The 21,488-nt window shown below is 46.1% G+C and overlaps 1 protein-coding gene across 8 annotated transcripts in view; it reads right to left on the bottom strand.

Annotated features, from left to right (window-relative positions):
• The window catches only part of TTLL7 (tubulin tyrosine ligase like 7), a 238,548-nt gene that overhangs the window by 106,130 nt on the left and 110,930 nt on the right, over window positions 1-21,488 (bottom strand). For all 8 annotated transcript variants that reach the window (XR_003758890.2, XM_029063251.2, XM_029063252.2 and 5 more), the window contains exon 9: window positions 8,764-8,922. Coding sequence is in view for 7 of the 8 variants with exons in the window: in XM_029063251.2 (XP_028919084.1) it covers window positions 8,764-8,922 (159 nt within the window). In the remaining variant the exon portion in view is untranslated. The remainder of the gene's footprint in view (window positions 1-8,763; window positions 8,923-21,488) is intronic.

Here is a 21,488-nt window from a genome sequence, read left to right as displayed (position 1 = left end):
ACCCTCTTTGTTAATGAGGTATACATCCCCTTGATTCTGTTTATCGTGATTATGTTGTCTTGTTTTTGTCCATTTCCCCTGATTAGACTGTAAGTCCATCACTGGGCAGGGATTGTCTCTATCTGTTGCCACTGAATTGTACATTCCAAGTGCTTAGTACAGTGCTCTGCACGTAGTAAGTGCTCAATAAATACTACTGAATGAATGAATGAAATGAAAATGAGGATGATTTATCACATTTTAGCAGAATTACTAGGGTACAAATCCCAATTCTAGTTCATTCATTCATTCATTCATTCAATTGTATTTATTGAGCGTTTATTGTGTGCAGAACACAGTACTAAGTGCTTGGAGTGTACAATTCGGCAACACATAGAGACAATCCCTGCCCAACGGGCTCACACTCTAAAAGGGGGGGACAGACAACAAAACAAAGCAACCCTGAAGAGATTAAAACATTCCCCTAATAACCCACCACCAGAAGCAGAATGGCCTAGTGACAAGAGCACAGCCTTGGGAATCAGAGGGCATGAGTTCAAATCCTGTTCTGCCACTTGTCTGCTGTATGACCTTGGGCGAATCACTTCACTTCACTCTGCCTCAGTTACCTCATCTGTAAAATGGGGGTTAAACCCGTGAGCCCCAAGTGGGACAGGGACTGTGTCCAACCCGATTACCTCATATCTACCCCAGCACTTAGACCGATGCTTGGCAGGTAGTAAGCTTTTAACAAATACCATAATTATTAAGAAAGAGGGCCGTTAGTTGGCTGCTGGCAGTTCTAAGTGGGCTAGTAAATAACATCTGCAGTCGCACCAGCCAATATGGGGTGTGTTTCCTGCAACATTAAAGTAACGCTGGTCTCCAGTGGCGATTATCTATGCGATTTATGACACTCGACTTTAGTCTCTTCGATAGAGCATCACACAGCACTGATTTACGCCCACCATGATGTCACTCTTCAACAACTGACAATATGAAAAGGATTTATTGGGCGGTAGACTAGCCATGTGGAAAACAGGGACTAAATAACATGTTCCCTGATTCCAAGGAGCTTACACTCAGGTGGAAGAGAAAAAAAAAAAGCATCTTTAACTGGTGTAGTAAAAAAAAACTTACCAAATAAACATACTTTTGAGAGTGTTGCGAGTAAAGAAACGAAGTCAGAGTTGGCTGGGGTTGACTGATGGGTTTTTAAGAGTTAGAGTGTAGGGGAATTAATCATGGAAGATCTGTTGGAGGCGGCGGGATTCCTGGAAGGTTCTGAATTTGGGGAGAGCTGAGCTGTCCCGCACATGCCCAACCACAGAGAGGGCAGAGCGTGGCGTAGTGGATAGAGCACAGGCTTGGACTTCAGAAGGACCTTAGGCAAATCAATTCACTTCTCAGGGCCTCAGTTACCTCATCTGTAAAACGGGGTTGAAGACCGTCAACCCCATGTGGGACATGGATAGAAACAGTGCCTGGCACATAATAAGTACTTAAAAAAATTCCATTAACAAACAATGCTAACTCCCACATTCTCTCTCTGACACTGTGCATGTGCAGAAATCACTTTACACATCTCCAGCACCCCAGCACATCTCTATTGCACCAGTGTGTGCTGCACGGAACCTGCCCCACGTGGGCTCACAGACTTAATCCCCATTTTACAGGTGAGGTAACTGAGGCACAGAGAAGGTGAGTGACTTGTCTAAGGTCACACAGCAGGTAAGCGTCAGTTTTTTTGAGTTGATGTCTTCACCTCACCCCCCCAAAGACTGTGAGCTTGAGGTGCGCAGAGATTGTCTCTTTATTGCTGCACTGTTCTTGCCCAAGCACTTAGTACAGTGCTCTGCTCACAGTAAGTGCTCAATAAATACTATGGAAGTGAAGTGGTGTTGCTGTTATAAGAACCCAGGTCTTTCTGACTGTGATCCTTCGCAGTTGGGACTTGTATCCCAGCCCCCTCCTTTTCCCCCATTCTCTCCTTCCCCTTCCCCGTCCTTAATCCCAGCTCCGCCACTTGTCTGCCGTGTGACCTTGGGCAGGTCACTTGACTTTTCTGTGCCTCAGTTCCCTCACCTATAGGGTGGGGATTGATATCTCCTTGATTCTATTTATCTTGATGATGTCTTGTTTTTGTTTTGCTCTGTTTTGCTTTGCTGTCTCCCCCGTTTAGACTGTGAGCCCGTCACTGGGCAGGGATTGTCTTTATCTGTTGCCGAATTGTACATTCCAAGTGCTTAGTACAGTGCTCCACACATAGTAAGCGCTCAATACATACTATTGAATGAATGAATGTGTGTTTGTGTGTATGGGGGGAATGCAAAGTTCCTTACTTTGTGGAGAAGGGGCTGGGGGAGAGGCAGCTGATGAGGATGCAGGGGGCAGACATGTGGAGCAGTGAGCTTGGAGCTCAGCCGTCCCACACCGTACTAATAGTATTGATTAAACGCTTAACTGTCTGCAGACCACTCTACTAAACACTAGGAAAGAACGCACAGATGGGAATTAGTTGTGGTCCAAGGAGCTCAGGACCGAGGAAGCAATAGAGTATAATACGTGCAGAAATGTTATAAAGGAGGGGGAAAGGAGGAGTAGCCAAATGTTAGTTGGGAGGGGCATACGAGAGATTAATCAGGGAAGGCCTCCCGGAGGAGCTGTAACCGCAAAGGACCCTGAAGATGGGGAGAGCTATGGAAATGCCAAAGAGGAGAGAGTTCCAGACAGGAGAGAGTACTTGAGCAGGAGGCTAGTAGAGGAGTATGAGAGCAGGTATGTTTAAGAGGTGTGGGCAGGTGGGAGATCTCCACTTAGCTGGTTTGGAGGAGGAAGATCAAGCCAGAGAGATGTTTGGCTGAGACACCAATATCCACTCTGGTTTCTCCCCCTTTCTCCATCACCTTTCCCTTTCTGCCGTCACCCACCTAGTTCAGCCTCCTACTGGACCAGACCCAAGCCCAGGGCCCAGTCAGAGTGAAGCCCTGCTGTGGGTCTGCTGGGTGCCGGGACTACGATTATGATTCTTAGAACCGACAATCGGATAATGAAATTCAACCGGTGTCTCTCCCGGCGGAGAAAGCTCAGTCCCTGTCTGCACTCTTCACATGGCAAAGGAGAAGGAGAAGGTCGGTGGGGATGACGGAGACCGGGTGGGTGAAAGGGTCAGCTTCCTTCTTTAGCCTTATCAACAGCCAGGAGACGCTCCCAGGGTGGGGGACAAGGGTAATCGTGGCTCAGTGGAAAGAGCGCGGGCTTAGGAGTCAGAGGGCATGGGTTCTAATCCCGGCTCTGCCACCTGTCAACTGTGTGACTTTGGGCAAGTCACTTCACTTTTCTATGGCTCAGTTACCTCATCTGGAAAATGGGGATGAAGACTGTGAGCCCCACATGGGACAACTTGATTACCCTGTATCTACCCCAGCGCTTAGTACAGTGCTTGGCACATAGTAAGCACTTAACAAATACCAACATTATTATTATTAATCCCTTCCCCACCCCCAAACAAAGGCTGGTCAGGAAGCCTGCAGAGAGAACCAGTTCTTCCTTCCAGGGTGCAGAGCGCTGACGTAGGCATTGACTGTCGAGAGCCAAGCACCGTAGAGCCTTCCACACCCTCTCTTCCACCTCACGGCTGACACCTCTCCCACCTTTCTGCCCATCCCTTAAGCCCAGAACGTTGGCATGATACTTGACTCTTCCCTCTTTCACCTCTCGCATCCAGTCTGCTCCTAAATCCTGTCAGTTTTTCCTCCACAACATTTCCCAGAGCCTCGCCTTCATCTCCATTCGGCTCCAGGCCTTTGTCAGATCCCAGCTTGGCTACGCATCAGCCTGCTCACTGATCTTCTCACCCGTCTCCCCGTCTCCAGGCTCTCTAGTCCACGCGTAACTCTGCTGCCCAGATCATTTTTCTAAAATGATGTTCAGTACACATCTCCCCACACCACAGATACATCCAATGGTCACTATTCCTCTCTGTATTAAGCAACACTCCTGTGCCTCGGTTTACAGACCCTCCGTCTCTCTCTCATCCACCCATTCTCTTCTTCCACTCCACTCCAGTTCCCATCTTCAGTCCCCTAAAGCTCAGCTACTCTTTGCCACATTCACATCTCTCTGGTCACCAACCTTTTGCTCATGCCCTCCTTCACCCCCTTTCATATCCAATAGTCCACTATCCTCTCCATTCTCAAGACCTCCCCCAGAATCACATCTCCTCCAGGAAGCTTTTCCGATTAATTTTCCTTCTCCACAGTTCATATCCTTTCAACTCCCTTCTTCGTACTTCTGCCCGTACTAACTTACATGTTAACTTTCAACCCCAGCCAGGCTAGTAGTGGAAGGGGGAGGGAGAACGTATATTTTTACTCCGATTTTAAAGATGAGGAAATGGAGGCACAGAGTAGTTAAGTGACTTATCCAGGGTCATACAGCAGGCAACTGATGAAACGGGAACTAGAACCGGCTCTCGGTCACTCAGAAAACATTAAAATTTTGTGTGTGTATCATTTAAACACTTACTCCTCTACCAGCACGTTTTTCTTTTCCCCCTTTCCATCTGAAAGTTATTTTATTATGTTCGCCCCGATAGACTGTAAACTCCTTGGGGACAGACCCCGTCTTTCAATTCTATTTTCATCTCTGGCGTCTTCAGTCAGGCTCTCAGTAAATACTAGCAGTTGATCCCACGTGTCGACCAGATCCCACTTTCTCAGCGAGTTAGACGTCAACCCCAGCCAGGCCAGGACTCACAGTGGAAGGGGGAGGGAGAACGTATATTTTTACTCCAATTTTAAAGATGAGGAAATGGAGGCACAGAGTAGTTAACTGACTTGTCCAGGGTCACACAGCAGGCAACTCATGAAACGGGAACTAGAACTGGCTCTCGGTCACTCAGAAAACATTAAAATTTTGTGTGTGTATCATTTAATCACTTACTCCTCTACCAGCACGTTTTTCTTTTCCCCTTTTCCATCTGAAAGTTATTTTATGATGTTCCCCCTGATAAACTGTAAACTCCTTGGGGAAAGACCACGACTTCTGATTCTATTTTCATCTCCGATGTCTTCAATCTGGGCTCTGCACATAGGCGCTCAGTAAATACTAGTGATTGATCTCACGTGCAGAGCCTGGACAGAGGGTTTGGGGAGGGAAGAAACCAGAAGAAGAGCCACGAAGCTGCCTTGGAGCTTTCAGTCTCATTGGGTAGGCAGGAGATGGAAGTGGTCGGCTGGGTTGTAAGTCATTCAGAGGGGAAAGCGCTCAACTCCTGAGCACATTCCCTCCTCTTCTCCCGTGGAAGCAGTGTGGCTACGTGGTTATAGCACAGGCCTAGTAGTCATAAGAACCTGAGTTCTAATCCCAGCTCTATCACATGCCTGCTGTGTGATCTTGAGCAAGTCACTTCACTTTTCTGCGCCTCAATTACCTCATCTGCACAATGGGGATTAAGAATGTGACAGGGAGAGTGTCCACCCTGATTAAATTATATCCACCCCGTGCTCAGAACAGTGCTTGGCACATAGTAAGTGCTTAACAAGTATCATTATGATTATTATTATCCTCCCCTCCCATGTCAACCAGATCCCACTTTCTCAGAGAGTTAGATGTCAATCCCAGCCAGGCCAGGACTCACAGTGGAAGGGGGAGAGAGAACATATATTTTTCTTCCAATTTTAAAGATGAGGAAATTGAGGCACAGAGTAGTTAAGTGACTTGTCCAGTGTCACAGAGCAGGCAACTGATGAAACGGGAACTAGAACTGGATCTCGGTCACTCAGAAAACATTACAATTTTGTGTGTGCGTCATTTAACTTCTTGTCATCACTTTAGGTTTCCTATTATTATTCTATTAAAATAATAGATTGTGGAGAATCTGATTTTTCCCAAAAGTAGTAATATCACTTTTCTATTACTTGAAGGGCTTTTTTTTTTCCTAATAGTGAATGACCAGAAAAAAGCAGTTATCAGGCAAGTGGGGTTGGAAAAACAGATTTCTGACAACAAGATATTTGGAAAATAGTCGCAAATGCATAGAGTACATTAACTCAATTCCCGAAATGGTTTTAGATGTGAACACGTTAACAAGGGCAGAGAAAATCATCTTTAGTCCAGGATGATCCGCCCACAGCATCAAAAGGAAGTCTCTACTTGTGGCAGCCAAATTCAAGCTACTTTGAGATGGTTTTGTTTGGAATACCTGGCGTCAGCCATTCACCGGAAAACCACCCAGCGCAAGTGTGGGACGGGGACTGTGTCTGACCTGATTATCTTGTCTCTACCCCAGTGCTTAATCCAGTGCTTGGCACATGGTAAGATTATTTACGTTGAGATTTTTATCAGGACACACAACTAACTGTTAAGTCTGATTTCCCCTACTTGTAATTTGTCTTTAAGACTGTCTCCCCCACTAGACTTAAGCTGGTTTTTATGGTATTTTTTAAGCACTTACTATGTGCCAGGCACTGTACTAAGCAGTGGAGTGGACAGAAATTAACCAGGTTGGACACCATCCATGTCCCACATGGGGCTCATACTCTTCATCCTCATTTTTTGGATGAGATAACTGAGGCACAGAAATTCCTGTTACTTGCCTAAGATCATACAGCAGACAAGCAGCAGAGCTGGGATTAGAACCCAAGTCATCCAACTCCCAGGCCACACTGTTTCTCATGCTTCTCAAGTTTCTGGTGGATAGATTTCATGTCTATCAATTCCTAAGTGTTCAATACATGTTCTGCACACAGAATGAGCTCAATATGCTCACAGTATGCATTCAGTCCTAGGCACCATCATTTCCACTGCCACTTTGTCCCGCCTGTAGAGACCGTTTCTAAATTCATCTCAGATCTTTCATGAGCTATGCAGTCCTGCAAGCTTTGTCTTTGGAGACCTCAGTTTATTCACAAGCAAAAGCAAGGGCGATCCAGAAGCAAGTTACGGCCATGAACTGGGCATTTCACTCATCTAACAGAGAGCTTCACTAAACCTAGAGTCCGAAGGGAAAATTCTTTCACGTGCCCAACCATGCGACCACCTCACATGTCCTTCTCGACCCTCCTTCATCAGCTTTCATTCACTCCACTGCCTGGCAAAAAAATGCCAGACAGGAAAATATTTCTGAACTCCAAAGTTTCCCCAACCCCAGTTGTTGAGACATCTTTGGTGGGATTTGGTGGGGGATTTTCCTGGCTGATGGGTTTTTCAAAATTATCTTTATCCTGGGGAAAATTGAATATTGATTTGATATCATTACAGACTCCAGAATCCACTCCCACAAAATCACTTCCAAAGCTCTTCATGCCTCATAAAAATGTGCCTGATTCATAGAAGACTGGGAGTAAAGGGACCACTGCCAAAAAGCACACTAAAATGTTAATTCCTCACAACATTCTGTAGCCTTAGGCTCTAATAAAACTTCCCATAAAGCCACATTGTGCCAGCAGTCTCTTTCAAGTAGTCAGTGATAATAATGGCATTTATTAAGCGTTTAACATATGCCAAGGGTTAGAGAGAAAATACACGATAAACACAGCAGTCATAATTCCTGTCCCACTCTGAGCTCACAATCTAAGAGGGAGGGAGAGCAGGTACTGTAATCTCCATTTTATAGATGAAGAAACTAAGGAACAGAAGTTAAGTGGCTTGCCCAAGGACATACAGCAGGCAAGTGGTGGAGCCAGGACTAGAACCCAAGTCTCCAGTAAAGCTTAGAGAAACTCGGAAAAAAAAAAAAAAATTGGTTGTTGTTTTTAAACTGCCCTTGGTTCACATCTCCACCATGGTAATTACTACACATCACGCTGCTATTCTGAATTGCAATTCATAATAATAATAATAATGATTATGGCATTTATTAAGCACTTACTATGTGCTGAGCACTATTCTAAGCCCTGGGGAGATACAATGCAATCAGGTTGCCCCTCGTGGGGCTCACAGTCTTAATCCCCATTTTACAGAAGAGGTAACCGAGGCACAGACAAGTTAATTGGCTTGCCCAAGGTTACATGGCAGACAATGGCAGAGTCAGGATTAAAACCCACGTCCTCTGACTCCCAAGCCCGGGCTCTTTCTATTAAGCCACGCTGCTTCTCGTTGTTCTAATTATTCTCCCTTCTGGGTTTGCCACAAGCCAGTCCTTTGTTTTCACCAAGCAGCCCACCATTCCGACTGTAAAATATGTTCTGCGGTCACGAGACTTAAGGATAAAGATGTTTGCTAAGTGTCAACCTGCCTCCTTCATTTGTGATAGTAAAGCATCGACAATTTTCTACTTCACAAATGCCAAAAAAAACCCATGAAAATACACTGTCTGCAGTGATACAGCACAGCAGTGTTTTTATACACAAATGTCAAATTTATTTGACCTTTTTCTTCTCAGAAATAAACGTTTAGCTAACTTGACTATTTTTCTTTTTGTTTGATGGCAAATTCCCCTTCTGGATACATATGGTCTTATGAAATACTTTGACAAATTATACTTTGATGACGATTGGGCAGAAAATGTGCCTACCAACTCTGTTATACTGTACTCTCCCAAGCACATAGTAGAGTGCTCTGTACTCAAATAACACTGATGGATCAAAATTATCAAGCTTCTACATTTGGCCAATACATCAAAGCTACTTTCAAAGCCTCCTGTATTTGTTCTTTAAACAATACTCCAGGTGTTAATAGTGAATATATATTTCAGTGACGGATTAACTTACCTTGGGGCCAAGGAGAGAACTGAATTCAAGGAATAATCATTATGTTTCTCCTTTATAAAGAATGCCTTACCTCCAGAAGCCATGGTTTCAGTTTTCGGTCCAATAAAATATCAAACCCCAACACTTCAAAGCAGACGCTGTCACTCCCTGGAGGTTGTCCGGGTCTGCACATGCGATATGCATGCAAGACGTGAGGCTCCGCCACGATCAGGGTTTTAACCACCAATTCCTATGGGAAGATTTTCAGAATTTTGGATTAGTTGGGTTGACCCAAGAAGATTTCCCAACCAAAACAGATCTGTCAGAAAAACTCCTTTGCAGTAATAATAACAATGATAATAACAAAAATAATATGTATTTAAGTACTTTATTTTGTCCCAAGTACTATACTAAGCACTGAGGGAAACAGAAGATAATCGGATCAGACACAGTCTCTGCCCCATATGGGCCTCACGGAATTAGAAAGGAGGAGAATAGGCATTGAATTTCCATTTTAAAGATGAGGAAACTGAGCCACAGAGACATTAAAGGACTTGTCCAAGGTCACACGGCAGGCAAGTTGCAGAACTGGGATTAGGACCCAGGTCCTCTGACTCCCTGGGCTGTGCTCTTTCCACTGAGCAGAAGAACTTGGTGTTTTCACACATTCTAACTCATTTTCTCCTTATATCATCCCTGTGAGGTAAGGAGGAGGAATAATTGTCATTGACACTTTCCACATGGGAAACTGATTACAGAGAGGCTAAGTGACTTGGTAAAGTGCCAAAGTCTGGGGAGAGGTGACATTAGAACCCAGATCTTCTGACTGTGCTCTTTCCTCTAGGTTATCTACAGAGAATTGTTTTCCTTTCAATCTTTAAGTCTCTTCCACATAAGACAGCTGTTTGAAATTTTAAGACTTACATGCAAAGTTGCAATGCGGGTACTTATAAAGGATTCAATCAAAATAGCATGCTCAACCGTCCACTACTTCAGAGAGCTCGTAAATTTAAATGTAGGGGGCTGGGGGTAAAGCTGTGGTAAAATAGAATACAGTGATGATTTATCCGCTTTTGGATGCTTTCGCTCCAGGTAATGGATACGCTTTTCAAAAGAGTATTACGATGGTATTTATTAAAGTGCTCCCTCTGTGCTAAGCACTGAGGTAGATACGGGGTAATCAGATCGGACAAAAGTCCTCTCCCACAGAAGACTCACAATCTAAGCGAGCGGGAAATTCGTCATCTTAGCAACATCGTACAGATGGGGAACAGAGAAATCGAATAACTGGTCCAAGGTCACCCATCGGGCAAAAGACAGAACCAGGATTATAACTCAATCTCCTGACTCTCAATCCCGTGCTCTTTCCACTAAACCTGCTATTTTTATAATAATAACCCACAGGGTCCCTGAATCTAAGCCTTGATTTGCATAAACTCTTTTTTTTCCCTCTGTATTACTGCTCTGGACTTTTCACGTATTTCAGGTTTCAGACACTTCGATGTATTTTTAGAGCAAAAGAAACTGTAAATACCCAGAATAGCCTTTGCAAAGCTAGGTAATAAATACGACTGAATGAATAAACGTGCGGTAGAGCTACAAAGGCACTGCTGGGACAAGGAAAATCAACCACAATCTTCAATGTAAACAACACAAGGGTATTTTTCCATGAGAACTACCAAGCCACTATCAAGACAATGGGCATAGCTAAGTGAAGTCAACAAGACTGGTTCAATGGAAATTCATTTTCAATACATTCTAACTCTGCTTCTTGCAGCGCCTTGAGGCACTGACAAAAAAAGGCTATATGGAACTATATTTTTTTATGGTATGTGTAAAGCACTTACTACGTTCCAGGCACTGTACTAAGCAGCCCCACATGGAGCTCACAGCCTTAATCCCCATTTTACAGAGGGGGTAACTGAGGCACAGACCAGTAAAGTGACTTGCCTAAGGTCACACAGCTGACGAGCGGCAGAACCGAGATTAGAACCCGGGTCCTTCCGATCCCCAGGCCCGTACTCTATCCATTAAACCTCACTGCTTTCTCCAGTGATCTGACACTTGAGTCAAGACGAGGGGTAGGTGTGGCACGTGATGGGATGCCAAAGTCGAAACGATCCAACTTGAGGGAAATAGAAGGAAATAGAACGATCCAAGTCTGAATGGACCACTACCTAAGACATGGCCACATCATTAAAGAAGCTTTTTGAATCACTGAAGGATAATGGTGGCTGTGGTTTCAAAATGGGAGACCCAGTTAGATAGCAGTAACACTGCAATATTCTCCCGAATGCACCATCCACTATAAAGATGAGAACCTAGCAACATATGAGGACTTGGCATTCGTCTCAACAATTGAGGACATCACCACTGTAGTTAGAGCTGGACTTGAAGGGATAACTCCATAGTTCTACAACACGGGAGGAGGCCCACTGTGAAAACACTTGAACAGACATTTCCTCCACATATGAAAAACTCGGGAGATGTCCCAGGAACGCGAAGATGCTCCCATCGTGCCCACATTCGAGAAGAAATAAGAAAGGCCACTGCAGAAATTATTGGGGTACCCAAAAGCCATTTGGAGTAAGGTCCTAGCCAACATTCTTCTAGATTAAATGCTGAAGAACACCACTGACCGCACTGCCTTGCTATGTAGCTTCAGACCACAACGTAGTCCAGTGGGGTTATTTTCCACACACATCAGACATCAGACCTCTAAATATTTTTGGCAGATCTAACTAAAGCATTTGACACCATCAATAGATCCGAATTAGATATTAGAGAAGCAGCAGGGCCTAGTGAATAGAGCACGGGCCAGGGAGCAGAAGGACCTGGGTTCTGATCCCCGCTCTGCCTTTCGTCTGCTGTGTGATACTGGGCAAGTCACTTCACTTCTCTGTGCCTCAGTTACCTCCTCTCTAAAATGAGGATTAATACCGTGAGCCCCTTGTGGGACATGAACTGTGTCCAACCTGATTAGCTTGTATCTACCACAGAGTTTAAAATGGTGCTTGACAGCTAAAGACAGCTATTGAAGAGTTGCTATACGCAGATCTGAAAGATTTAGAAATGAGTGTAAACTGCTTTACAGAATCAGCCTGTTGCTATGGATTGATGATAAGCCTAAAGAAAACCGAGGTAACGTGTCAACCCGCACCAGGTTAATCCTTCACACGACTGAAGAACTTCATTCGTAACACGAAACTTATCGTCATCACAGAAGTCCAGTTACCTAAGTAGCACTGTCCAACAGAGACAACGGTAGCCGAGGAAGTAGAAATGTCAGATCAGAAGTCCAAAATATCCTTTGGGAGCCTGTCGGATAGGGTGACACGAGGCTTAATCCCACACTGAAGGTCTGCATCACTGAGAAGCAGCATGGTTTAGTGGAAAGAACATGGGCTTGGGAGCCAGAGGTCGTGAGTTCTAATCCCGGCTCTGCCACTTATCAGCTGTGTGACTTTCGGTAAGTCACTTCACTTCTCTGTGCCTCAGTTACCTCATCTGTAAAATGGGGATTAAGACTGTGAGCCCCACGTGGCTCAACCTGATTACCTTGTATCTATCCCAGCGCTTAGAACAGTGCTTGGCATATAGTAAGTGCTTCACAAATACCATAATTATAATTTTTTTTACCCTATTTATTTTGTTAATGAGGTGTACATCCCCTTGATTCTATTTATCGTGATTACGTTGTCTTGTTTTTTTCCGTCTGTCTCCCTCGATTAGACTGCGAGCCCCTCGCTGGGCAGGGATTGTCTCTATCTGTTGCCGAATTGTACATTCCAAGCGCTTAGTACAGTGCTCTGCACATAGTAAGTGCTCAAGAAATACTATTGAATGATTGAACGTAGCCTGCCAACTCTTGTACTTTACTCTCCCAAGCTACTTAGTACAGTGCTCTGCACAGGGTATGCACTCAATGAATACCACTGATCGCTTGATTATAACTGTGAGCTCTGGACCCATCAGATACACCACATCCACCTCTCTGAGCCGTTCCACCCTCTCCTCTCCAGTAGAAACCGGAACACAAACACCAATAACTGAGAATGATGACAGTCTGTTAGCATCGAAACCATGCTCACCTCAACCTAATTTTACTGCGAGGAGTATGTATGGGGAAGAAATGTCAAAAGGCTATTCTGACAGCTGCTTTATGGCAACTGAAACGAAGGGAATAAAGAAAAGGTTTTAAGGATGTGAGTCTTTACTTCATTCTGCTGCCCGGATCATCTTTCTACAGAAATGCTCTGGGCCTGTCACTCCCCTCCTCAAAAACCTCCAGTGGTTGCCTATCAACCTTCACACGAAATAAAAACTCCTCACTGTTGGCTTCAAAGCTCTCCGTCACCTTGCCCCCTCCTACCTCACCTCCTTTCTCTACTTCTACTTCCCACCCCATACACTCCACTCTTCTGCCCCTCACCTCCTCACGGTGCCTCGTTCTCGCCTGTCCCGCCGTCGACCCCTGGCCTAGGTCCTACCGCTGTCCCGGAATGCCCTCCCTCCTCACATCCACAACTAACTCTCTTCCCCTCTTCAAAGCCCTACTGAGAGCTCACCGCCTCCAGGAGGCCTTCCCAGACTGAGCCCTCCCTTTCCCTCTGCCCCCCCTCCCGCCACCCTTTGCTCATCCCCCTTCCCCTCCCCTCAGCACTCTGCTCGTTTGTATACATTATTTATTACCCTGTTTTATTAATGATGTGTACATATCTATGATTCTATTTATCTTGATGGCATTGATGCCTGACTACTTGTTTTGTTTTGCTGTCTGTCTCCCCCGTTTAGACTGTGAGCCCGTCGTTGGGCAGGGATTGTCTCTGTCTGTTGCCGACTTGTCCAGTCCAAGCGTTTAGTACAGTGCTCTGCACACAGTAAGCGCTCAATAAATACGATTGAATGAATGAAGGGTAGTCTTAGACAGTCTGACATTACTACCAGCTGTGAGACAACCTGGGCACAGATCAGCTTGACACACTGATGAGGAAAAGGAATGGCAGGGGTCGAAAAAGGATCTGGAGATAACGAAGCTAAAGTAAAACAGTGCAAGGCATCGCAAACCACAGAACAGCTCAACGGGGGCTATCTTGGTATATATAGCCAGAGAAGCAGCATGGCTCAGTGGAAAGAGCCCGGGCTTGGGAGTCAGAGGTCATGGGTTCGAATCCCCACTCTGTCCCTTGTCAGCTATGTGACTGTGGGCAAGTTGCTTCACTTCTCTGTGACTCAGTTCCCTCATCTGTAAAATGGGGATGAAGACTGTGAGTCTCGCTTGGGACAACCTCCTTCCCCTGTATCTACCCCAGCGCTTAGAACAGTGCTCTGCACGTAGTAAGCGCTTAACAAATACCAACATTATTATTATTATTATCATTATTATATATCCAACACAGGCAGGACTGCCAGTTCTACTTTGACCTTTTGAGCCAAACAAGCACTCATAAATGAGCTTCACCATCAAAGGCACCTCTTTCCAATATAAAGGGCCACTCTAAATAGATATTAAAATGGAAACGGCAATTACAAATTTATCAACAATTACTCTCCATCCTAAAGATTATGGTAAAATATTTGCTGGAAAACAATCCAGTAATATGCTATTAGGCCAAGCTCAAAGATGGGACTTCTTAAAATGACACCCAGAGATTGGGTATTTTGGATAGATTGCAGAGAAGCAGCGTGGCTCAGTGGAAAGAGCCCGGGCTGGGGAGTCAGAAGTTGTGGGTTCGAATCCCGGCTCTGCCACTTGTCATCTGGGTGACCGTGGGCCAGTCACTTCACTTCTCTATGCCTCAGTTCCCTCATCTGTAAAATAGGGATTAAGACTGTGAGCTTCACGTGGGGAAATCTGATTACAATGTATCTACCCCAGCGCTTAGAACAGTGCTCTGCACATAGTAAGCACTTAAATACCAACATAAATATAATATATTAATTATATATTATATTAATTAAAATATACTGATATGATTAAAATATAATTTGATTTATTAACATAATTGTATATCATATTAATGAGCATGTATCAATATATTTAATATAAATATTTAAATATTTAAAAATATTTAAAAAATACAAACAGAAGGTTTCAAAGATGATAGTGAAATCACCTCGTTAAAGGAGAAAGGGGAAAAAGCTCAGCCCAGAACTTTTCATGCTTCTCACTGCTTTCTATTGATGGGACAAGTCTAGGCAGAATCCCGATAAACAGAATACTGAAAAACAGTCAGGCTGCGCTATCCAAATTTCATCGTGGTTTCAGACCAAAACACAGGGCAGCAAATACGATCTATGCAGTAGATGACGAAAAGGAGCAGAGGCCAACGTCAAAAATTTCCAACTATTTCTATATAGCTTAAGAAAGCTCACCAACCCAAGGCTCTAACAACCGAGAAGTAAATTGAGAAGCAGCATGGCCTCGTGGAAAGAGCCTGGGCCTGGGAGTCGGGGGGCTTGGATTCTAAGCCCAGCTCTGCCACTTGTCTGTGGTGTGACCTTGGGCACGTCACTAAGCTTCTCCGTGCCCGTTTCCTCATCTGTAGAATGGGGATTCGATACCTGCTCTCCCAGGACAACCTAGTGGAAAGAGCAAAGGTGTGGTGGTCAGAGGACCTAGGTTCTAATCCCAGCTCTGCCTTTTATTTGCTGGGTGACCTTGGGCAGGTCAGTTAAATTCCCAGTGTCTCAGGTCCTTCATTGCAAAATGGGGATTCAATTCCTGTTCTCCCTCCTACTGAGACTGTGATCCCCAAGCCGGATCTGATGATCTTGTGTCTACCCCAGCACTTAGTATACTGCTTGGCACATAGCACTTAACAAAAACCACCATTATCATTATTATTATTATTATTATCACTGTTACTCTTATTTCAACTGCAAGCCCCACATGGGGCAGGGACTCCAAAATAATAATAATGTTGGTATTTGTTAAGCGCTTACTATGTGCAGAGCACTGTTCAAAGTGCTGGTGTATTTATAGGGTAATCAGGTTGTCCCACGTGAGGCTCACAGTTAACCCCCATTCCCCATTTTACAGATGAGGTAACTGAGGCCCAGAGAAGTTAAGTGACTTGCCCACAGTCACACAGCTGACAAGTGGCAGAGCTGGGATTCGAACCCATGACCTCTGACTCCCAAGCCCGGGCTCTTTCCACTGAGCCGCGCTGCTTATAATAATGTTGGTATTTGTTAAGCGCTTACTATGTGCAGAGCACTGTTCTAAGCACGGGGTAGATACGGGGTAATCAGGTTGTCCCTCGTGAGGCTCACAGTCTGAATCCCCATTTTACAGATGAGATAACTGAGGCACAGAGAAGTTAAATGACTTACCCACAGCCACACAGCTGACAAGTGCCAGAGCCGGGATTTGAACCCATGACCTCTGACTCCCAAGCCCGTGGTCTTTCCACTGAGCCACGCTACTTCTCTACCATCATGTACCATTGGACATGATTAACCTCAGCCCCGGGGAAGTGGCACGGCAGAGTGGCTAGAAAATGGGCCTGGAAGTCAGACAGTCATGGGTTCGAATCCCAGCTCTGCCACGTGTCTGCTGTGTGACCTTAGGCAAGTCACTTCACTTCTCTGTGCCTCAGTTGGCTCATCTGTAAAATGGGGAATAAGGCCGTGAGCCCTATGCGGAACAGGGCCTGTGTCCAACCCGATTTCCTTATATCCTCCCCAGTGCTTAGTACAGTGTCTGGCACATAGTAAGTACTTAACAAATACCATAAAGATTACTATTGTTATTATTATTATTATAGCCCTTGGAATAGAGTAAACAACCTCAGTTACCTCATCTGCAAAATGGGGATTAAATCTGTGAGCCTCACGTGGGACAATCACGTGGAGAAGCAGCGTGGCGCAGTGGAAAGAGCACGGGCTTTGGAGTCAGGGCTCATGAGTTCGAATCCCAGCTCTGCCACTTAGCTGTGTGACTGTGGGCAAGTCACTTAACTTCTCTGGGCCTCAGTTCCCTCATCTGTAAAATGGGGATTAAGACTGTGAGCCCCACGTGGGACAACCTGATTCCCCTGTGTCTACCCCAGTGCTTAGAACAGTGCTCTGCACATAGTAAGCACTTAAATACCAACATTATTATTACAATCTGATTACCCTGTATCTCCCCCAGTGCTTAGAACAGTGCTCTGCACATGGTAAGCACTTAATAATAATAATAATAATAATGTTGGTATTTGTTAAGCGCTTACTATGTGCTGAGCACTGTTCTAAGCGCTGGGGTAGACACAGGGGAATCAGGTTGTCCCACGTGGGGCTCACAGTCTTAATCCCCATTTTACAGATGAGGGAACTGAGGCACAGAGAAGTTAAGTGACTTGCCCACAGTCACACAGCCGACAAGTGGCAGAGCTGGGATTCGAACTCATGAGTCCTGACTCCAAAGCCCATGCTCTTTCGAACAGATACCATCATCATCATTATTATTATTATTATTATTAACAAATAGCACTATGATCACTAATAATAAATTGGACAGAACTGAGGAATTGACCAAAGCCTTTGGATTAGTCCATGTCAATATGGTTGGCCATTACAGAGCTGGAGGTGGCCTATGTGAGATGGAGGTGGCCTATTTAATATAATTAATAATAATTATCGTATTTGCTAAGCACCTACTAGGTGCCAGACATTGTACTAAGTGCTGGGGTGGATAAAAGCGAATCAGGATGGACACAGTGGCTGTCCCACCTGGGGCACACAGTCTCAATCTCCATTTTACAGATGAGATATCTGAGGGACAGAGAAGCTAAGTGACTTGACCAAGGTCAAATAGCAGGCAAGTGGCAGAGCCGGGATTAAAACTCATGACCTTCTGACTCCCAGGCCCATGCTCTATCCACTACACCATGTTATATGAGATGGAGTTGCCCTAGGTGAGGCTTCCCAGGCCGGAGAATAGCGATTCTGTCTGGTCAGTCCACTTTGTGTCACCAATATTCAGGAGGCTTCACGGGATCTGGAAGCCATTAAGAGCCTAGTAGGAAATGTTTCCGGCATGGCTCAGTGGGAAGAGCCTGGGTTTGGGAGCCAGAGGTCACGGGTACGAATCGCGGCTCTGCCACTTGTCAGCTATGTGACTGTAGGCAAGTCACTTCACTTCTCTGTGCCTCAGTTCCCTCACCTGTAAAATGGGGGGAAAGACTGTGAGCCTCACGTGGGACAACCTGATGACCCTGTAAATCTCCCCCAGTGCTTAGAACAGTGCTCTGCACATAGTAAGCACTTAAATACCAACATTCTTTTGTAGAGAAGCTGCGTGGCTCAGTGGAAAGAGCATGGGCTTGGGAGTCAGAGGTCATGGGTTTGAATCCTGGCTTTGCCACTTGTCAGCTGTGTGACTGTGGACAAGTCACTTCACTTCTCTGGGCCTCAGTGACCTCATCTGTAAAATGGGGATGAAGACTGGGAGCCTCACGTGGGACAATCTGATGACTCTGTATCTACCCCAGAGCTTAGAACAGTGCTCTGCACATAGTAAGCCAAATACCAACATTCTGTCATTAAAGGCAGTAATTCAGGAATCGCTGTATGCTGATCACCGTGCTACTGAGGCACAGATGCCATAAGACATACAAGTGATTAGGAATTGTTTTGTGGGATTTAAGCATTGTAGACTGACAAAAAGTCTGAAGAAATCTGAGGTTATATGCTAGACCACATCCAGGGAACTCTACAAACAATCGAATAGCTTCATTGGCTACGCAGAACTTAAATATGTCACTGAATTCTGCTACCTAGGCATTTCACTAAACAGTGAAGCAGGGATAAAAAAAGCAGGTTGAAATCAGAATGATAAATAATAATAATAATGATGGCATTTGTTAAGCACTTATTATGTGCAAATCACTGTTCTAAGTGCTGGGGAGGATACAAGGTGATGAGGTTGTTCCACGTGGGACTCACAGTCTTAATGCCCATTTGACAGATGACGCAACTGAGGCACAGAGAAGTTAAGTGACTTAGCCAAAGTCACACAGCTGACATAGGGCGGAGCCTGAATTTGAACGCATGACCTCTGGGTCCCAAGCCCGTGCTCTTTCCACTGAACCACGTTAAGGTTTTTGGCAGGTTGACAGAATGTGGGGATATTCATTCATTCAATAGTATTTATTGAGCGCTTACTATGCGCAGAGCACTGTACTAAGCGCTTGGGATGAACAAGTCGGCAACAGATAGAGACAGTCGCTGCCGTTTGACGGGCTTACAGTCTAATCGGGGGAGACGGACAGACGAGAACAATGGCAATAAACAGAGTCGAGGGGAAGAACATCTCGTAAAAACCGATGGCAACTAAATAGAATCGAGGTGATGCACAATTCATTAACAAAATAAATAGGGTAACGAAAATATATACAGTTGAGCGGACGAGTACAGTGCTGTGGGGATGGGAAGGGAGAGGTGGAGGAGCAGAGGGAAAAGGGGAAAAAGAGGGTTAAGTTGCGGAGAGGTAAAGGGGGGATGGCAGAGGGAGTAAAGGAAGAAGAGGAGCTCAGTCTGGGAAGGCCTCTTGGAGGAGGTGAGTTTTAAGTAGAGTTTTGAAGAGGGAAAGAGAATCAGTTTGGCGGAGGGGAGGAGGGAGGGCGTTCCGGGACCGCGGGAGGACGTGGCCCGGGGGTCGACGGCGGGATAGGCGAGACCGAGGGACGGCGAGGAGGTGGGCGGCAGAGGAGCGGAGCGTGCGGGGTGGGCGGTAGAAAGAGAGAAGGGAGGAGAGGTAGGAAGGGGCAAGGTGACGTAGAGCCTCGAAGCCTAGAGTGAGGAGTTTCTGTTTGGAGCGGAGGTCGATAGGCAACCACTGGAGGTGTTTAAGAAGGGGAGTGACAGGCCCAGGTCGTTTCTGCGGGAAGATGAGCCGGGCAGCGGAGTGAAGAATAGACCGGAGCGGGGCGAGAGAGGAGGAAGGGAGGTCAGAGAGGAGGCTGACACAGTAGTCTAGCCGGGATATAACGAGAGGCCGTAGCAGTAAGGTAGCCGTTTGGGTGGAGAGGAAAGGGCGGATCTCGGCGATATCGTAAAGGTGAAAACGGCAGGTCTCGGTAACGGATAAGGATGCGTGGGGTGAACGTGAGAGACGAGTCAAGGATGACACCGAGATCGCGGGCCCGAGAGATGGGAAGGATGGTCGTGCCATCCACGGTGATAGAGAAGTCTGGGAGAGGACCGGGTTTGGGAGGGAAGATGAGGAGCTCGGTCTTGCTCATGTCGAGTTTTAGGTGGCGGGCCGACATCCAGGTGGAGACGTCCCGGAGGCGGGAGGAGATGCGAGCCCGAAGGGAGGGGGAGAGGACAGGGGAGGAGATGTAGATCTGCGTGTCATCTGCGTAGAGACGGTAGTCGAAGCCGTGAGAGCGAATGAGTTCACCGAGGGAGTGAGTGTAAATGGAGAACAGAAGAGGGCCGAGAACTGACCCTTGAGGAACTCCGACAGTTAAAGGATGGGAGGGGGAGGAGGCTCCAGCGAAGGAGACCGAGAATGACCAGCCAGAGAGGTAAGAGGAGAACCGGGAGAGGACGGAGTCCGTGAAGCCAAGGTGAGATAAGGTGTGGAGGAGGAGGGGTTGGTCGACAGTGTCAAAGGCAGCAGAGAGGTCGAGGAGGATCAGAATGGAGTGGGAGCCATTGGATCTGGCAAGAAGGAGGTCACGGGTGACCTTAGAGAGAGCGGTCTCGGTAGAGCGGAGGGGACGGAAGCCAGATCGGAGGCGGTCTAGGAGAAAATGGGAGTTAAGGAATTCTAAGCATCGATTGTAGACGACTCGTTCTAGGATTTTGGAAAGGAAGGGTAGTAGGGAGATAGGGCGATAACCGGAGGGGGAAGTGGGGTCGAGAGCGGGTTTTTTTAGGATGGGGGAGACGTGGGCATGTTTGAAGGCAGAGGGGAAGGAGCCCTTGGAGATTGAGTGGTTAAAAATAGAAGGTGAGGAAGGTAGGAGGGCAGGGTCGATGGTTTTAAGAAGGTGAGAGGGAATGGGGTCCGAGGCGCAGGTGGAGGGGGTGGCACTTGCGAGGAGGGAGGAGATCTCCTCTGAGGATACTGCAGGGAAGGATGGGAAAGTAGGGGAGGGGGTCGGTGGCGGGGAGGGGAGAGGCGGAGGGGTGACTTCGGGGAGCTCAGACCTGATCGTGTTGATTTTCGTGAGGAAATAAGTGGCCAGATCATTGGGGGTGAGAGATGGGGGAAGGGGAGGAACAGGGGGCCTAAGGAGAGAGTTAAAGGTCCGGAACAGTCGGCTGGGGTGACGGGATAATCAGGCACCATGCTCAACGTTGAGTTGAAGGGATATAAAGCCTTATTAAACATGCACTGTGCGCAGAACGTTCTGCTGCGGAATCAGGAGACCCAGATTCGTGTCGCCGCTCTGCCAGTCGGGGAATACCTGGAGGGGCCATCAGTGGTGAAGGTTTCATTCATTCGATAGTATCTATTGAGCGCTTACTATGTGCAGAGCTCTGTACTTAGCTCTTGGAATGGACAATTCGGCAAGCTTTCTGCCCAAAGAATCCTCTAGAACATTCTGGGACAGGCCCAGAAGGAAGCCAGAAAAACAGCTGGCTAAAGTGGCAATAAAGACCACAGCAGCTACAAAATCTGCCTTCTGGTTCAAAACATTTTAATAATAATTACAATAACAAAAATAATTGTGGTATTTGTTAAGCACTAAATATGTGCCAAGCACTGAACTAAGAGCTGAAGTAGGTACAAGATACTCAGATTGACCCAGTCCCTGTCCCACCTAGGGACCGATGAGGTAATTGAGGCACAGTGGCTTGCCCAAAGTCACAAAACAG

The sequence above is a fragment of the Ornithorhynchus anatinus genome, chromosome 4 (genome assembly GCF_004115215.2).
Source record: "Ornithorhynchus anatinus isolate Pmale09 chromosome 4, mOrnAna1.pri.v4, whole genome shotgun sequence".
Lineage (NCBI taxonomy): Eukaryota > Metazoa > Chordata > Mammalia > Monotremata > Ornithorhynchidae > Ornithorhynchus > Ornithorhynchus anatinus.
This window is presented reverse-complemented; position numbering and strand designations above follow the sequence as displayed.